The sequence below is a fragment of the Anolis carolinensis genome, unplaced genomic scaffold, assembly GCF_035594765.1.
Source record: "Anolis carolinensis isolate JA03-04 unplaced genomic scaffold, rAnoCar3.1.pri scaffold_8, whole genome shotgun sequence".
In the NCBI taxonomy this organism is placed as follows: domain Eukaryota; kingdom Metazoa; phylum Chordata; class Lepidosauria; order Squamata; family Dactyloidae; genus Anolis; species Anolis carolinensis.
Window position 1 is genome coordinate 5540620 of NW_026943819.1, and position 18847 is coordinate 5559466.

General features: G+C 43.5%; 1 protein-coding gene and 1 long non-coding RNA gene across 3 annotated transcripts in view; one reads left to right on the top strand and one right to left on the bottom strand.

The window, feature by feature from the left end:
• Positions 1-914: 914 nt before the first annotated feature.
• Positions 915-12328, top strand: LOC100563561 (neuropeptide Y receptor type 1). Its single transcript, XM_003227420.4, has 2 exons — positions 915-1206; positions 6001-12328. Exon 2 carries the CDS (start codon positions 6090-6092, stop codon positions 7194-7196), a length of 1107 nt encoding a protein of 368 aa, XP_003227468.2. The 5' UTR covers positions 915-1206; positions 6001-6089; the 3' UTR covers positions 7197-12328.
• Positions 3950-18847, bottom strand: part of LOC107983532 (uncharacterized) — a 65999-nt gene continuing 51101 nt past the window's right edge. For both annotated transcript variants that reach the window (XR_010000466.1, XR_010000465.1), the window contains 2 exons: positions 16463-16621; positions 3950-4704 (listed from right to left, as the gene is read on the bottom strand). This is a non-coding gene — a long non-coding RNA (uncharacterized LOC107983532). The remainder of the gene's footprint in view (positions 4705-16462; positions 16622-18847) is intronic.

The following is an 18847-nucleotide window of genomic DNA, read 5'->3' on the forward strand; positions in this document are numbered from 1 at the left end:
CCAGGCAGTCATTCCATCAGTGTTGGGACGCCTGGCTTGACAGCAGTGTGTGTGAGAAAGACCTTGGAGTCCTCGTGGACAACAAGTTAAACATGAGCCAACAATGTGATGCGGCAGCTAAAAAAGCCAATGGGATTCTGGCCTGCATCAATAGGGGAATAGCGTCTAGATCCAGGGAAGTCCTGCTCTCCCTCTATTCTGCCTTGGTCAGACCACACCTGGAATCACACTGTGTCCAATGTTGGGCACCGCAATTGAAGGGAGATGTTGACAAGCTGGAAAGCGTCCAGAGGAGGGCAACTAAAATGATTAAGGGTCTGGAGAACAAGCCCTATGAGGAGCGGCTTAAAGAACTGGGCATGTTTAGCCTGCAGAAGAGAAGGCTGAGAGGAGACATGATAGCCATGTACAAATATGTGAGGGGAAGTCATAGGGAGGAGGGAGCAAGCTTATTTTCTGCTGCCCTGCAGACTAGGACACGGAACAATGGCTTCAAACTACAGGAAAGGAGATTCCACCTGAACATCAGGAAGAACTTCCTCACTGTGAGAAGGGCTGTTCGGCAGTGGAACTCTCTCCCCCAGACTGTGGTGGAGGCTCCTTCTTTGGAGGCTTTTAAGCAAAGGCTGGATGGCCATCTGTCGGGGGTGCTTTGAATGCGATTCCTGCTTCTTAGCAGGGGGTTGGACTAGATGGCCCATGAGGTCTCTTCCAACTCTACTAGTCTATGATTCTATGTTGGTCTCCAGGGAGGGAGGCTTGAAGTTGGCACTGCTGTTGAAGAGAGGGGGGGGGGCTCTTGGGGTGTGTGCAAAAGGGGGAGGGTCCCTTTGGGAAAAGGCGGTCTCTGATTGGGGGAGACCCTTCGCCCCCGCATGCAGCAGCATCCCCCCCTTTCCCTTTTCACGTGTTCCCGTTTTGGCAGCTCCAGCAGAAGGAGACCCACGTGGAAGCATCCTTGGGGGGGGGTGTCTGCTTGGGTTTGGGGAGGAGGGCCCTGTTGCTTCTTAAGCCTCCCCACCTGAAGCCTTGGGAGGAGAGGAAGAGCAGGAGGAGGAGAAAGAGGAGGAGGAGGAGAAAGAGGGAGCCGCATTCACGTGGAGCAGGCAAGAGAGGAGGGTGTGCAGCCGCATCCTTCCCATCTAAGGAGCAGAAGCAGCAGAGATTGCAGGAGAGCCTTGGCCATGAACTAGGGCAGCCGCTCAGGTGAGTCTCTTCAGCCAAGGAGGGATTTGATCCAAGTGCAGGGGATGCTTGAGCCAAGGGTGAGGGCCCTCAGTCCTCCCTGGACCTTCCATTCAGATCTGCATCTGCACTGCCCCTATATCCCAGCATCCCATCCCAGATTGTCTTCTTATCCCAGATTATCCAGCAGCGTAGACTCAGATCATCCATAGCCCATGGACTAGATAACCCATGTGCTCTCTTCCAACTCTATTCTTCTATGATTCCATGGATCCAGTTCAAAGTAGATAATCTGGGATTGGATCTTGGGGATTTATTTATTTATCGTGTCAGAAATGAACTGAGGGTGCAGTTGTAATGTACAGTAGAGTCTCACTTATCCAACATAAACGGGCCGGCAGAACGTTGGATAAGTGAATATGTTGGATAATAAGGAGGGATTAAGGAAAAGCCTACTAAACATCAAATTAGGTTATGCTTTTGCAAATTAAGCACCAAAACATCATGTTATACAATTTTGACAGAAAACGTAGTTCAATACGCAGTAATGCTATGTAGTAATTACAGTACAGTATTTACAAATTTAGCACCAAAATATCACAACATTGACTACTAAAAGGCCGACTGCGTTGGATAATCCAGAATGTTGGATAAACGGATGTTAGATAAGTGAGACTCTACTGTATTTAAAACAAAGTTAAAAACTTGGCATTCTACTAAATGTCCTTTTTGACCAGTAGCTGGCCACTTGGAGTGCCTCTGGTGTTGCTGTGAGAAGGTCCTCCGTTGTGCATGTGGCAGACTCAGGCTGCATTGTAATACGTGGTCTGTGGTTTGCTCTTCCATATTTGCATGTCATGGACTCCACTTTGTGGCCCCGTTTCTTAAGATTAGCTCAGCATCTTGTGGTGCCAGAGCACAGTCTGTTCAGCGCCTCCAAGTTGCCCAGTCTTCTGTGTGTCCAGAAGGGAATTTCTCATCCGGTCTCAGCCCTGGATAGAGGTTCCAAGTTTTAGCCTGCCACTTTTGGACTCTCGCTTGCTGAGGTGTTCCTGTGAGTATCTCTGTAGATGTTAGAAAACCATTTCTTGATTTAAGGCGTTGGTGTGCTGGCTGATATCCAAACAGGGGATGGGCCGGAGATGTCACTGCCTTGGTCCTTTCATTGCAGGCTGCTGCTACCTGGCAGATTTCAGGTGGTGCAATCCTGGTTAAACAGTATAATTTCTCCAGTGGTGTGGGACGTAGACATCCTGTGATAATGCGGCATGTCTGGGATATAGGGCAGTGTTGACCCAGCCTAAGTCACCTGCCCACTCATGGCTCCCCCACAGGTTTCATAATGTTTCCTTGGAGGGACAGATCCTAAAGCCACCTCTCCCCCCATACTCTAGGAAAGGCTTGCCCACAGTCTTTGGGGGAAAGGAACCCAGTCTTTACTGATCCCCTATCAACTCCATGGATTTTGTAGAGTTTCCTCAAGCAAGTAGTATCCAGAGGTGGGTTTTGCCAGTTCCTCTCTCTAAAATAGAGCCTACAGAGCCTGGCATTCCTTCTGGCCTTGGGAAGGCTTTTCTTTCTAGACTGCATTACTGTTTAGGGGATTCTGGGAGGGAGAGTCCAAAGAGGCAGCTTTCCCCAAGTGCTGGAAGTGCCAGCCATGCAGTATTTGGAGACAGGGGACCTCTTGAGAATGGAGTTTTGTTTGGCAAGGAATCCACAGAGGTGGCTTTGCCAGTTGCGACCAACCTGCAGCCACCTCATCGGCAGCCTCCCATCCAAGCACTCACTGGGGCCCTTCTTCTACCATCAGCCAGGATCTGGTTTCTTTAGTATATTTTGGCTATAAAAGCTGTGATATTAGGATAGGGAATGGATTTGAAACTCCATTGACTCCCTGGCATCTTGTTAAAATGACTTTCACTTCAAACCAAGTGTCACGTTTATAGGTATGTAGCCAAGACACTTCCATTTGAACGCAGATATGGACACCAGGTCACCATTTCTTTTGAAAATGCCTTCCCCTGACACCATTCTTGTGGATTATCATAGAGTTGAAAAGAAAAGCATGGGGATGTTTCCGTCCAGAGTTGTGCCATCCTAGGTTTCTGGCATTGCCTGGTGAAATGAAGTGTGAATTTTTTGGTTTACAGATGTCATGTTTAATTGTGTTTTAAAAGGGTCAATATTTCAGTTATTGTATCTCTGCACTCAAGAGTTGGTTGCCATGGAGAAGTGGGCGGAGCCAACTGCCATTTTGGTGGAGTAGTGCAGGTTTGAAAAAGAAGCAGTTAGTCTGTGCCCTGATGAGGTACAGTGAAGACTGATCCTCAGTTGAAGAGATCAGGGAGACTCAATTGCTTATTTGTGAGTCAGTTTAAAATAGGTTTGGTGACTTATTTTAAGGTAGTTTGTCTCCTGATGAGGAACAGATAATTTGTGATTGTAATTCACAGGGTAACTGCAGTTTAAAGCAGTAGAGAAAGAAGTGACATTTTAAGGAATTTGAAACACCTCATTCTAGCTTTGCAACTGTTAACTAAAGTGCCTCTAAAGAGAAAGTTACTATAACCATTAAGCTTTGTACCTGAATAAACGTGTTATTGCTCTTTCAAAGATCTCAGTCTCTGACACATGTATTGCCATCAAGAGTAAATAAGAAGAGAAAGAAAAACAAAATTTAAAAAGTCTCCTCTCTGAGTAGCTAGTGGCTATATCTTCCCATAGTGGTGGCAAGCGTTAATAATCCCCTTTACATCTGGTGGCAGCATTATAAAGACTTTATAATTTGGTGGCAGCGTTTAAATAAACATCTTTACACTGGTGGCAGCGGTAATATTATAATATATATATAATTAAATAAAAACAACATCTCCACACCTGGTAAAGCCTCCCCAAAGTGGGTCAGAGAGAAGACACCCCCTTAAATCTGTATCCATTGCTTCAGAACCCAAATTGCCAGGAGGTTGGGCCTCATCTTCCCTGAAAAGAGGGGGGAAAGCATGCTTCTTGTGGGTGTCTTCCCCAATTTGGCCAGTGGTTGATGGAGGGCAGGCCTTGTGGGTTTGGCAGCAGGATAGGAAGCTGGGCATTTCCTCTCCGCCCAGTGGCATCTCCCAGCTAGCAGCGTGTTTCCATGGCAAGCTGAAGAACACCAGAAGAAAAGCATGTCTCAGTCCTTCTCTGCAATGTGATGTAGTTTTGCCCATCTCTTGGTGGATTTTTTTTTTCTGAAAGGGAAAATGGGGTTCACTAAGTGCTGTGTTGGAGAGGTGCAATGCCCAAATTCAAAATAATGAAGGTTGGTTTTTTTAAGCAAAAGGTCTATTAAGTAGTTACGAAATGGGTGCAGCCCCGAGAGAGTTGGCCTTGTTTGCCTTTGCTCCTGTTTAACAATTTATGGGACTATTTCAGCATGCCTTGGTTCTCTGGGCTGATCTCAAGACAGCAGCGCAGAAAGGGACGAGCAAACTCAGCGGGAGACTTCCTACCGTGCATCCACAAGAACGCAGTTATCTCCTTTTTTAAAAAGTTATTAACAATGTGACATAGCGGCATAGCTTAGTTTGTCTTAACAGAAGAAGCAAAGAACTCACCAGGCATACTATTTCCTCTGAAAGAATTTTGAAGGTTTATATGAAATCTTTGGTTCACAGGTTCGCAGCATGAGAAAACAGCAATGAATTTGCCATTCAACTGAAGCATCTCTCCACAGGTCTAAATGCGACTGTGGAGGAGATGGAAAATCCCCGCTGTCATTGATGAAATTAATAAAAGGAAAGTGTTGAAAAGGAACTTAGATCTGGCTGGCCATTTATATCATTTTGTACAGGAGATGTTAGCTTTTCCAAAAGAGCAGTTCCCCAATTTTGGGCTGCTTTTTTCAACCCAGGGCTGTGCAGCTACAAAAGACCAGTGGCATCCCGTCATATTGGGATGAAGATTTGTTTCAAGTTTTAGTCCAAAGTGTAGAGGAGGTATTCAAGATGAGGCTAGGTAGAGGCTTTAGCCTAAAGTATAAAAGCAGACTAAAGCTTAAAAGCAGACAAACAACCCCTTCCAAAAGAGTTTTGTCTTTTAACAAAAAAGGTTTGTGTGGAATTGCTGAAATACAGATGGGAGCAGTGTTTGTGTGTATCTGTAGCCCTTCTACACTCCCAGTTCAAAGCAGATAATCTGGATTGTATATGGCAGTGTGTACAAGGGGCCTGTGTGTACCTTATTGCTACTTTCTTTTCCATTCCCCATGGATATGAATGGAAGTTTTGCTTCCCTGCAGGTGAAGAATTTAATGTTTAAAATCTTATGCCTATCTAAATGGCAATGACGCCATAGAGATGGAATCTGTCAAGATGCAGAATGGCATTTTTATTCTTTATAGTGAATGTACTGTTTTCCATGCAAGGCTGCCTAGGTAACCATAGACCCCTAAGACGAAAATATATGCAAAAGAAACCAATTGGTCCGAGAACATGATCTAAAAACAGAGACTTGGAAATGGCCTCTTTTCTAAACTGCAGCTCTCGGGATCCACAAGCTGGTTGGAGGATTCTGGGAGATTCAGTCCAAAAAGATATTGAATTTGTGGTCAGATGCAATGGAAACTGACCCTTGTTGAAGCTCTGGCCCAAGAAGGCTATGATACTGGAGTACTTAGAAAATGATTAAAGAGGATGTATATTGTCAGATTGCAACTGCTGATACTGGTCATGCAGACATAGGGATCAATGTGAAGTATACATCCCAACATTGTAGGCAGCAGTAGTCGGCAATTTCCAAGTTTCCTTTTCACTCTGTCTCTTCTTCCTTATGCAGGACAATTCCTGGGTGAATTCCTGAGCTGCTTCCAGCCCCATTTGCAGCCAGAAGGACCCATCTTTCCTTTCTGAAGGTGGGAGGAGGACATGGATCAGCTGATGAACTTCCTCTACCTGAACTTCTCGGAGCAGCTGAGCCTGTTGGAGGAAAGCGGGATGCCCTGCAGCAATTCGGTGGGCAATGACACCTTCCTGATCATCGCCTACAGCACGGTCATTGCTGTGGGACTGATCGGCAACCTCTGCCTGGTCTGCGTCATTGTCCAGCAGAAGGAGATGAGAAATGTCACCAACATCTTCATCGCTAACCTCTCCTGCTCCGACCTTCTGGTGTCCCTGGTTTGCATGCCAGTCACAGTCATTTACACCTTGATGGACCGCTGGATTTTGGGAGAAGTCCTCTGCAAGGCCAGCCCCTTCTTTCAGTGCATTTCTGTCACTGTGTCCATCCTCTCCCTGGTTTGGATTGCCTTGGAGAGGCATCAGCTCATCATCAACCCAACAGGATGGAAACCAGGGGTCAACCACGCTTACCTAGCTGTGGCCCTGACCTGGGTAGTCGCTTGCTTCATTTCTCTGCCTTTCCTCTCCTTTACCATCCTGACTGACGAGCCCTTCCAAAACCTAAGCCTTCCTTTTGACCCCTTTGCCGACCACCTGGCCTGCATTGAGCACTGGCCGTCGGACCATCATCGCCTGGCCTACACCACTTTCCTCCTACTTTTCCAGTATTGTCTGCCCTTGCTCCTCATCATGGCCTGCTACTTCCGCATCTTCCTGCGCCTCCAGCGCCGTAAGGACATGGTGGAGCGGGCCAAAGACGGCTCCCGAGCCACCAGCCACAGGAGAGTCAATCTCATGCTGGCTTGCATCGTGGTCGCTTTTGCGGCCTGCTGGTTCCCCCTCACGGTCTTCAATGCCCTTTATGACTGGGACCACGAGAAGATCTCGGTGTGTTACCACAACTTCATCTTCTCCCTTTGTCATCTCGTGGCCATGGCCTCCACCTGCATCAACCCCATCATCTACGGCTTCCTCAACAGCAATTTCCAGAAGGAAGTCAAGGCCTTGCTTTACCGCTGCAGCTGCAGTAACGAGAAGGACAAATATGAGAGCTTTCCTCTGTCAACAGTCAGCACCGAGATCTCCAAGGCCTCGCTCCGCAGTGGGGTTGGCACCGTGACCCATGCGTGATTAACAAACCCATGTGGTGCCTCACAACATCAGGTGGCTTCTTGCCATGAGTGAGACAGGGAGCATCTCTCTCCACTCTTTGAGCATTTCTAATCCCTCTGCTTCCCATTTCACACCAAACTCACATCAGGGATCATCTGGAATTGCTTGGGGCATCTGGCTTCAAACAGCAGTACAGACTGAGGTGGGGCTGGGGAAAGGAATGAATGACCCACTGTGTTAGGGAGTCATGTGTGGTGGGTTCAAAGCCTGGTCTAGCTATAATTTCTCCTCCTTCTCCAACAGTCCATATGTTTCACCCACCTTAACCATGCAGAGCTTTGAAAGCTTCCAGGTTTCTCTGTATCCCCAGTGAATAGGATGAAGTGTGCAAAAAGATGAGAATCAGCTCAGCAATGTAGGGCTTTCTTAGTCTCTAGAGAAGATTCAACTTCTCCTAAATCATGTTGTCGAAGGCTTTCATGGCCGGGATCACAAGGTTGTTGTATGCCTTTCGGGCTGTGTGGCCGTGTTCCAGAAGTATTATCTCCTGATGTTTCACCCACATCTATGGCAGGCATCCTCAGAGGTTGTGAGGTATGGATAAACTCGTTTAAATGTTTCTCAAAGCCCCTCTGGGTTTTTTAAGTCAGTGGTTTTCCATTCCTTTTGAGGTTATCTCAGAAAGCGAGCAGCACAGATTATCTCCCCTGAGAGAAGATGAATCAATACAGCAACACAAAGTTTTGCTGAAAGATTGCCTTGAGCACAGTTCCGAACCTATAACCATAGAGTAGGAAGGTAACTTAGTCAACTTACTGCCATATAAGAATACACAACTGAAACACTTGCAAATAAATGGTTGTGCAACTCTCGCTAAGACTTCCAGAGAAGGAGATTCCACAGCCCTCCTATTCCATTATTGAACAGGAAAGATATTTTTGCTATTAAATGTCAATATTTATGAGCTGATAATGTTAGTACTGCACATTTTACAAGATCTAGACCACCTATAAATTCAGCAATATTATAAACCTGGTGGGATGTAGGTCTGCATAAATAAGATCGTTACTATATCCAAAGTATTTCAGATAAGGGATACTCAACTTGTACTGAATTCAAAGTCCAAAAATAGTTTGCACTCAGTTCAACAAAAAGGAAAGGAGAAGGCGAAATCTTGCACTTCCCAGTTGGCTCAGACAAAAGCAAACTCCAGGACACTCTTTGCTTGTATTTTCTTCTTCATTAATAGCTTTGTCATCTTGACCACATTCTGACCTTACTTTTATGGACTACAATTCCTAGAACCCCTCATTCAAAACAGCCCCCCAGCCTGCAAAAACAGGCCCTTCCCTGACTGAAAAGGCAATCCTCAGAAACAGAAGTGAACCCCTAGAATTCCAAATACAAATTCTGGCTCCTTTAAATCCTAAACGGCATGGTACTTATAAATGTATACGTACAATGTCTCACTGCCGTTCCACTTAAAGAGCAGATCAGACAAGTGACAGTGTGGCCGCCTGTCAGCCTGTCATATCTTTCCAACGCTCAAAATAGCGCAGATGGCATATTAGCTGTCTTTACTTGCTTATGAGCTTGGCACTTGCAAAAATATCACCGGTTTCAGCAAGAACGCCTCTCTGTACACCAGGGAGATCAAACACTCAGGATTTTAAAGTTTAGAACAAGGTGAATCACTTAATTCCAGGGGCGGGAAGAAAGGGGACCATAGAGCCATTCCAAATAAGGACTTTCGCAAAACCTGCAAAGTGTGGGTGCCTCCTTGTTTTTCAATGTCTCTGCTTTGGTTCCACATTTGCTGGCACCCACTACCCAAGTTTGCTGGCAAAGTGAATGAGGGAAACTCAAGCCCACCACTGAAACAAGTATCCATGCATCTCATCCTGTAAAGTGGATAATTGGTCAATGTGATGCCATCACACACCGTTCCCTATCTTTGCTGTCTATGAAATGTTGCTAACTGAAGGCATAAAAACCTCTGGGAAAAATTATTTTTGGACAACAATGTCCATTCTGGTGGGAGATTCTGGGAGCTGTAGTTGAAAAAATTAACCTTCCTGAGATGGTTAGTTTTTTCTTCTGGATATTACCTTAGGTTACAAGGGTGTTTGCAGTTGTGTGACTTCAAGATGTTTCCAAACTGAAAGCAAATCTATCACATTTTGTAAAGCCGAAGGAATGTGACTCACTCCATGGTTTTCATAGCTGAGCATTGATTTGAACCTCCAGAGTGATAGTCCAATGCTCAAACCATTTTCCCATACCGAAATGAGGCACATGGTTGTTAATTTCGGCTGCCTACAAGAACAGTCTCATATCTGATAGATGCAACCTTAGGGAAATCAGTTATCCCGCTTTAGTGCATCCAGCACTATGGCTATACACCCCTATATTTCAGAGAAGCATAAGCAACGCCATTCGATCTGCAAGACAGAATCAAATCATAAATTAAGAATAATGTGCATTCACTGCAATAAACCCATATAAACCCATTTTCTTTCCCTCTGTAGAATTTCCCCAGAGATGTGTGCCTCAGCAATTAGACTTACAAATTAAACCTGAGTTTATCTTCTTGTGACTAATCCCAAAACCGAAGCATAGTAATGCATCATCAGGAGCAATCAGGTGCTATGATAAACAGACACCTTTCATCACTTAAAGGAGCACCTCTTTTGAAAACGTGTGCAAAAATATCACTTTGATTCTTCAGCTTTTTAGTTTTAATTGTGGATTTTTAAGATATTTTATCAGTATTCTATGTGCTCTGAATTGTTCTCAGATCTATTCCTTTCCTGAAATAATGGCTTGTCGGTTGGAATGGTTATTTCTGTCATGTTTTCTTTCACTATTTTGGTTCAGGCCATCTTCCTATTTTGTTTTTGGCTCTAAAAATGGATTCCGTGTAGGTCTTTTGATCTGTGGATTTTCACCCTGGTCAGAAAATCAGTCACGAGAAATGTATTTTCATACCAAATATGGTTTCAAAAAGTCTGAACCGAAGAAGTTGCATAAAGAAACATATTGCCCAGGGCAAGGATGGAGAATATGCAAACTGCTCAATGTTGTTGGACTCCAATTCCTGTCATGCTCAATTCGCATGGCCAAAAATCAGGAATATTGGAGTTGTCATCCATCAAAATCTGAAACACCATTGATCCCACCCACATTTAAGGCAAAGAACTTAATGGTTTTTTTTAGGAAGGAGATATTCATTCTATCAGTCCCATACTTGATCAATTTCTGATCCATCCCTCAAGTGATCCTCATGCCCTGGCAAAAATGCTGCAATGTTTGGGATACCAAAATGATATCAGGGATTTCCGCATCCCAATAACTACTGTTTTCATGGATGTTACTAAGCAAGTGGTGACATTTCTAAGCCTAAAGCAAACCTTCTGGAACCGTTGTCTACGCTAACAATGTGCTTCCCAGTCTTTCAATATCAGCTGAATGTATTTAAAACACATGATCTTTTATTATGACGACGGCTGGCTGGCTCCTCAATCTGGGGCCAGGGAAACTTTCTAGCAAATGGGTGTTGATGTGTTTTTAACCTGTTTCTAAACATGTACTTTACTTAACTGTATAAGCATGGGTCTGTTTGGTGGGAGGAAGAAAAGTCTGCTTCCCCTTCACATCATATATTACATAATACTTTGTTTTTTACATTAGCAGTGGACAAAATGTGGTCCCAAGACTGTTTTTTGTGGGACCCTGGTCAAAATAAGTTTTTCTTTTATTAAAATATTTCCCCTAAAATGCCCTGTGTAGGAGGCATTTTCACCACATTTTGCAGCCCCCTGACAATATCAAACTCAGGGCAGGCCCTTTGAAAACCTCTTGCAAGTAAATGCCTTTCCTGGGTCTAAAGCAGAGCAAGGAAGATGAAAAATTGGGCAGAATCTTAGGCTGAATCTATATTGCTCTATATCCCAAGATTTGATCCCAGATTATCTGCTTTGAACTGGATTATACGAGTCTCCACTGCCATATAAACTGGACAAGCAGATAATCTGGGATCAGATCCTGGGATATAAGGTGGTCCAGAGCCAGTCTTAATCTTCCAGTTCTACTTTGGTCCATGTCCCAATTTTTTGTTTGTAGAGGAGGGAGCAGTTCTCCAAGTCGATTTATGTGGCCTTCAAACCCTCCATAGTTGCTCATTTCACTTGTTCAGATGTCCTTTGGTTCCAAAAAACTGGACATTGGAAACAGCTTTGGATACTACTTGGTATAAGAGATCTAGGTTTCAGCCTTTAACACTGACTTCACAGAAAAAGAACTAGGTAAACTTGGAGGAGTCTTTGGCAAGGATGTTGAACTTTTGGCCTTCCAGATATTTTGGACTTCTCTTCTCAGAAACCCCAGTGCACAGCCAACACTAAGAAATGTGGAGAGTTGGTTTCCAAAACATCTGGAAAACCAAAAGGTCTACAGTCCTGAAATTCCTGTAGACTTTGGTAGCCCTAAGTTTTCTGGTGAGAGATAGAAAAGACAGGTATAACTCTAAGCCCAACCCAGGTTTTTTTTTGGTGTGAATTCTCTGAGACATCTTCCGCAAATTTATGCCAGTTTTTAAGCACTTTAAACACCATGGTAGCATACCAAAGGGAATTTGAAAAGTGAAATGTGATTTGACACAAAGGTGTGCTGTGAATCAGAGCTTGGAAATGTGATTTATTGTCAGCATGGCTGAGGAGTTCCGGGAGCTGTAGTCGATAAAAGTATCTTTCTCAAGCTCTGGGGAATCGATCTCAGACACCTGTCAATTCAGAGTGGTCATGGAGATCTTGAAACCTCTTTTTCAGTGTGGAGGCATACCTTAGTAACAGAAGGGCTAGAAAACTTCAGCTTCCTTAAATAAAAGTGCTATTTTTCCTTCTGAGTCACATGGAGATGTATGTAACTCTATGTCACACTCCTTCCTCCACAAATACTCCAATGCACTCCTTCCACACGACATAACTGCATTGTGAAATGGACTTTTCTTCTTCTGCTTTTCTTGAACCATCAGTAATCAAACTCTATTCTGGAGAACGGTTTTATGTTATCCAGCAGGTTGTACTATATATTTTGTTGTTGTTGTTGTTTTTAAACCCTGCTAGGAAATAATAAAACATGCTGCAATGTTATGCTTTGATGTGTCTCTTATTTGACATGAGGGCTGATCAGTACATGAACACAGAGACAGAACATGCTCACCTGTTTTTCCCTAGCATCCCCCCCTCCAATCTTTGCAGTACAAAACTAAAACATAAAATAAGCAAATATTTTGGGACATCAACTGTGTAGATCCAGCCTTGATCCAGCCTAAGTTGCTTTCACTCTTTAAGCTACCTTGAGTCCCATACTGGGGACGTCAATATGAATAAAGGCTGTGGACACATTGTGTGTTTCCACACAGCCAAACAAGGAAGGATGTGGGGTGCAGCTGCGTGTAGAGGAGGGAAGGTGGTGTCTTGGGCCTTTGTTTGTGCCATCTCTCGGACACGGATCCAAGAGCCGATGAGGCAAAAGGGTTAGCCATTGACGTCAGAAGTGCTTTTCTTCAGCCCCTTCAGCTGCAAAGCCTCAACTGTTTCCTTCCCTCCTAAAACCTGTTGTTCCTCAAGTTAGCGGCTGGCTGACAAAGGAAGGAAAGAGAGCAAAAAGGCCAGGAGAGAGACAAGGGAGCTGGCTTTGCCCACACACATCTCCTTGCAGTTTCTCAAGTCACTCCTGACACACACAAAAATCTGAAACAAAAGCCTCTTTCCTCCCTAAAAAAAATCTGGCACACAAGTGAGCCCCAGTTTTCAGAGGTTGGCCAAAACTCAGAAGTTACATTCCAGATTCGATAATCCTGAAAGAGTCGCTTTCTTGAATCATGAATCCTCAAACCTTCTAGGCTTTGAATGTTACTAATAATTTATTAGAATTTCGGGAGGGTTTTTTTCTCCCTGAGAATATATTATTTTTGCTGGAATATTTATAACAACATTTCTATATGGTAAACCAATATTACGACAATGTTGGCCACGAACTGGGATCCTGAAAGTATATTTCTGTCGTCAATTGAGTAACTCTCCTGGTGGAAGGGCTGGGCTGTGGTGCAGGCTGTAGAGCAACCAACTGCAGCCAGCTGCAATGAATCACTCTGACCAGGAGGTCATGAGTTCGAGGCCAGCTCGGAGCCCCGTGTTTGTCTTCTCTTTGTTCTATGTTAAGGCATTGAATGTTTGCCTTATATGTGTAATGTGATCCGCCCTGAGTCCCCTTCGGGGTGAGAAGGGCGGAATATAAATACTGTAAATAATAAATAAATAAATAAGGCTGCTGTGGGATTTATTTATATGTTGCAGAACTGCCACTGTCATTCCTAACTGGCCAAAGTTTGCCCATGGCTGGTGTAGATACACCCTTCGCCGGAGGTTCATTAATTGAGGTATGCCTCTCTATATGTAAATAACTGTTTTCCTCAACTACTGTGGATGGGTTTTCTATTTCAGAGTGAGAAATCTGGAATTCAAGACTACGAGGTTTGAGGTGAAATCGCCATTCCATTTTTAAGCGTGGTTGTTGACCAGCTGGCCTTCAAGGATGTTTGAGCTCAGAAAAAACTGTAGCTCTTCTGTCTTTGGAAACCCCAAAATATCATTAATTCGTACTGCTGACATTTCCGACCCCTTCTCCCCAGATTCCAGTCCGGAGGTGCTTTTGGCTGCCTTCCTTCGAGGTCTTGGGATGCAGCTGGATTCCTCCTCTGTCAGCAGAAGTCAGAAATATACAGAGGCATAGCATTCCTGAGCACAGCTGCCCAGGAAAGGGGAAATGCGGCACATTCCAGGCTGCCCTTAAGAAACAGGGAAAAAAGAGCTAGAGGAAGGATGTTCATGAAGAAAGCTCCTTCCAATCCAGGGACTTTATGGTACACAATGGACACTCAGACTGCCAGGACCATGGAACTATCCCTTGTTGCCCTGAAATGTTTTTGCAGAAGTGTAGAGCAACCAATGACACTGGAGCAAAGCATTTTGAAGACCATTCCCATGCTCCTGACTCCAGTGATAGCACTAAATAACATGATTTTTGTCCCTGGGATATAAATGTCCTTTCCTAATTGGTTCTGTCATAAAACCATGGAAAAAGGTTTATTAAGATGCAAAAACGTTGTTGTTGCGGTCCTTGTGGGACATCTCGCGGCACATTTCGCTACAATATTTCAATGAATATTTCATCAAGTCTCAACCAATTCAACATAGCTTGTGGCAGCCACAAAAATTAAGTTTCTGGAGTAGAACAACTACAGTAGAGTCTCACTTATCCAAGTTTCTGGATTATCCAAGCCATTTTTGTAGTCAATGTTTCCAATATATCGTGATATTTTGGTGCTAAATTTGTAAATACAGTAATTGCAACATAACATTACTGTGTATCGAACTGCTTTTTCTGTCAAATTTGTTGTAAAACATGATGTTTTGGTGCTTAATTTGTAAAATCATAACCTAATTTGATGTTTAATAGGCTTTTCTTTAATCCCTCATTATCCAAGATATTCGATGATCCAAGCTTCTGCCGGCCCATTTAGCTTGGATAAGTGAGACTCTACTGTACTTGCAAAGTAAATGACACATAATTAAACAAGAAATAACACTTTTAAACCAGGAACAGACAATTTTTTTCCAAATTTCGTTACATTGTGTAATGGTTACGTTACAGTTCCCAGATTTCATGGCCTGGATGCTTTCTTTTAGTTCTCTGAGGAAGAGTTTTAGAGCGAGAGCACTGTCTGCAAAACATGTGCATTTTTGGTTTTGAATAGCAGACTCTATACAGCTGTGGTTGATACTTGTGGTATGCTTGATTCCATATCCAGAGCCTTGTCCTATGACATTGCAAGAAGCCATTCCCAGGTTTTAGGTTCTGTCCCCAAAATCACAGGGCCTTCATTTCTGTACTGATGGATGCAGCATTTTAGCCTGTGTCTACTATCTTCCCCATAAACCCCTTCCCTTCAAGCTGGGTCAGGGCCTAGGACTTCAATTCATTCTTCAAGCAAATGCCTCCTCATTCTCTCCTCTTTAAGCTCATGCTTCTTCCCAAGTTCTTGTATGACTCTCAACGTCTGAGAGTCATACAAGCTCAAGAATCCTCCAGTCAATATGGTAACCAGCTGTGAGATTCTGAGTTTTGTCACCTCAAAAGGACCTTTCCAAATTACTAGTGATCGGGCTCCCATGTCCCAGGGCCTGGACCGTCTCCTTCAGTTCAGGGTGAGGCCACACTGTTTCAAAAAGATTGCTTTATTCAGGTTGAAAATTTCTTATCTAAAAGGCTTGGGACTGGAAGTGTTTTGGATTTCAGGTTTTGACTTAATACCTGTATTTTCACCTATGTACATACTGAGATATCTTAGAAATGGGACCCATTTCTAAACATGAAACCCACTCTTGTCTTGTATACATCTTACACACAGCACTTGAAGGCAATTTTACAGATAATAGTTTTTAATAATTTTGTGTAGAAAAAAAATCTACAAACATTGAACCATCAGAACGCAATGCCTTCATCTGTGGGAGGCACAGCCAAGGAGCAGAGGTTGGTTAGATTCCTACAATGCTGGGTACCTCTGGTAGTACTTTACAAAGCATCAGCAGGTTGTATTGCTTTTTTGCTGTGAAAAGGTAAGGCGCCCTATGGTTTTCTTCTTTGGTTTGTTCGTTTTCCTTACAAGCACCATCTAACTGTTTTCTTTGAACCACCTACATGAAGAGAAGAGCCTTTTTCATAGCAAACGCTCCTCTGGCCCCACATCCACAGTATGTTCCAATTTAATTTCTACCTAGAAACAAAGCCGAGAGCACTGAGCAGCGCTTGCAATCATAAGGCCTCCACTTTGCAGTTATAGACCCCATGTGCCCATTGCTGTGTGAACTCATAAATGGAGCATTCACAAGTATGATTATCACATCTGTTCAATGAGAGCACCCTTGGGCCTGGCGAAAATCCTGAGTGCGTGACTTGGAGAGAGTAAAGCACTGATGCACTGCCCAGCCAAATGGCCAGATAAACACTGCAATAATGATAATACAGCCTCCCTGCACATCAAAGCCAAGATCTGGGACACACACATTATTCCTCTGCATCTGCCAAGTCCAAAGCGAGAGAAAGGGCTTTGTGAGTGTATGCAAACCTCAAGGTTCATTGTATCAGTTGTAGAGCTACAAAGGAGGACAAAATTAAACCATCGTCTTCTCGAAGAATAGGGTGCGTAAGTATCAGCTTACCTGAAGGTGGTTGACCCAGCACGGTTGCCATGGAAGCCAGAAGAGCATCTCTTCCAGAGAAGGGGTTGCCATAGAAACAGCGTTCTCTGTATGGTAACCATGGACCATCGTCCTTCCCTTGCAATGGGAGGAAAGGGCTACCTGCAAAATTATGGGATGCTGGAATGAGAAGGAAAAAAAGACACATGAGGCATAAATGTTCCAGTATGATTCTGGTTTTATTTATGGCATCTTCTAGATCCCAAAATGAAAGTCTTTCTCTCACATTAAAATATCTGTATCCATAAGCCTGAATTCTATTAATACTCCCTAACTAGAGTAACACCACTCAGTTGATGGGATTTACATTTGGGTTGACCAACTATTCCACCACTAATTCAACAGATCCTGTAACCCTGTATATAGTCTAGATTGTGAATAATGCCCAGTGGCCCTCATTATTGACAGTGCTAGCTAAAGGTATGGGGTCTTCAACAATATTGGAAAGATTTCAGTATTGCCATTGTAATTTTCTATTTAAATTGCATGATTTGGGACCAATTTTGCCCCCAAGCTACACAAAAGTATATATGAATATGCAGGAAAATGCTCCCAAGTCACCCTCCATAAGCCTGGTTTTATCTCCAAATACATTCTTCTCCTTCAGTTCCTTTCAAAAGGGTGACAGGAAATGTGCCCGAGAAGCGATACAGAGAAAAACAGGACTATGGTTTGCTGTGGGGAGCTTCCATGTGAGAGTTAAAAGAGACCCCAAACCCATCCAGTCCAAGCTTATTCTACCAGGCAGAAAGACACAATCCAAACCCTCCCGACAGATGGCCATCCAGCCTCAGCTTAAAAACCAGAGAAGGAAACCGCTTTGAGTCCCTACCCCCCCCCCCCCCAAAATTTGTTCCCCCTTCCCAATGTATTGCCCTAGCTTTCTACAGTTGTCCACTCCTGGTTTAAAGCATGAAGACATGTGTGGCCCACATGACTTTTTTTCTAGTAATTAATCAGGGATATTGACGCAGGAAGGAAAATAGGTTTGACAATGGCTCCCGTGGAAAATCATGGGAACAGCAATTTTGGTGCAGATGCAGCAAATCCTATGCTAGAGAGAGGCTACTCTTTCAGTATATGCCTGCAAGGCTGCCAGGACATCTTTGTCTCCTGGTTGCATCTTTTCTTTACTTATAGAGAGCGGCCACTTCCAGCATCCTCCTATTGCAGTAGTGACAAATAGTACAATGGTGACATCTGGTGTTCGAAATGTAACACTACCCTTGATAGTTCCCAATATGACCTATCAAGTGAAAGGGTGAATCTGCACTGAAGAATTAATGTAGTCTGATACTACTTTAACTGCCAAGGCTCAATGGTAACGAATCCTAGGAGATGCACTTTGGTTTGATACCAACACCCCTTGGCTGAGAAGTTCAAAGACCTTTTAAAACCACAACTTGATTCTGTAGCATTGAGTATGGTAATTAAAGTGGTGTCAAACTCCATTTATTCTACAGTATAGATCAGGGGTCCCCAAACTTTTAAAACTGGGGGCCAGTTCATGATCCCTCAGTCCGTTGGAGGGCCGGACTATAGTTGGCCACTGAGCAATAATAATAATAATACTAGTACTACTACTACTACTACTACTACTACTAATAATAATAATAATAATAATAATAATAATAATAATAAAGAGGGTTGGAAGATACTCCTTGAGCCATTTAGTCCAACCCCCTTCTGCCTTTGTACACCAAAAGCACAAGCAAAGCACCTCTGACAGATGGCCTCCAGCCTCAATGTTAATAATAATAATAATAATAATAATAATAATAATAATAATAATAAAGAGGGTTAAAAGAGACCCCTTGGGCCACTTAGCCCAAACCCCTTATGCCTTTGTGCATCAAAAACACAAGCAAAGCAGCCTCAACATTAATAATAATAATAATAATAATAATAATAATAATAATAATAAAGGGGGTTGGAAGAGATCTCTTGGGCCCTTTAGTCCAAACCCCTTCTGCCTTTGTGTACCAAAAGCACAAGCAAAGCATCCCTGACAAATGCCCACCCAGCCTCAATGTTAATAATAATAATAATAACAACAACAACAACAACTTGGGAAGTGTTTGACTTGTGATTTTGTGATATGAAATCCAGCATATATAGCTCGTTTGCTGTGTCATACTATGTCTTTGTGTCAATAATAATAATAATAATAATAATAATAATAATAATAATAATAATAATAATAAAAAGGGTTGGAAGAGACCCCTTGGGCCATTTAGCCTGACTCCTTCTGCCTTTGTGCCGTGCGGGCCGGATAAATGGCTTCGATGGTCCACATGTGGCCCGTGGGCCGTCGTTTGGGGTCCCCTGATATAGATGCACCTTAAG

Excerpts from the sequence above, each read along its gene's own strand:
- LOC100563561 (XM_003227420.4), top strand. The coding sequence starts at position 6,090 with ATGGATCAGCTGATGAACTTCCTCTACCTGAACTTCTCGGAGCAGCTG.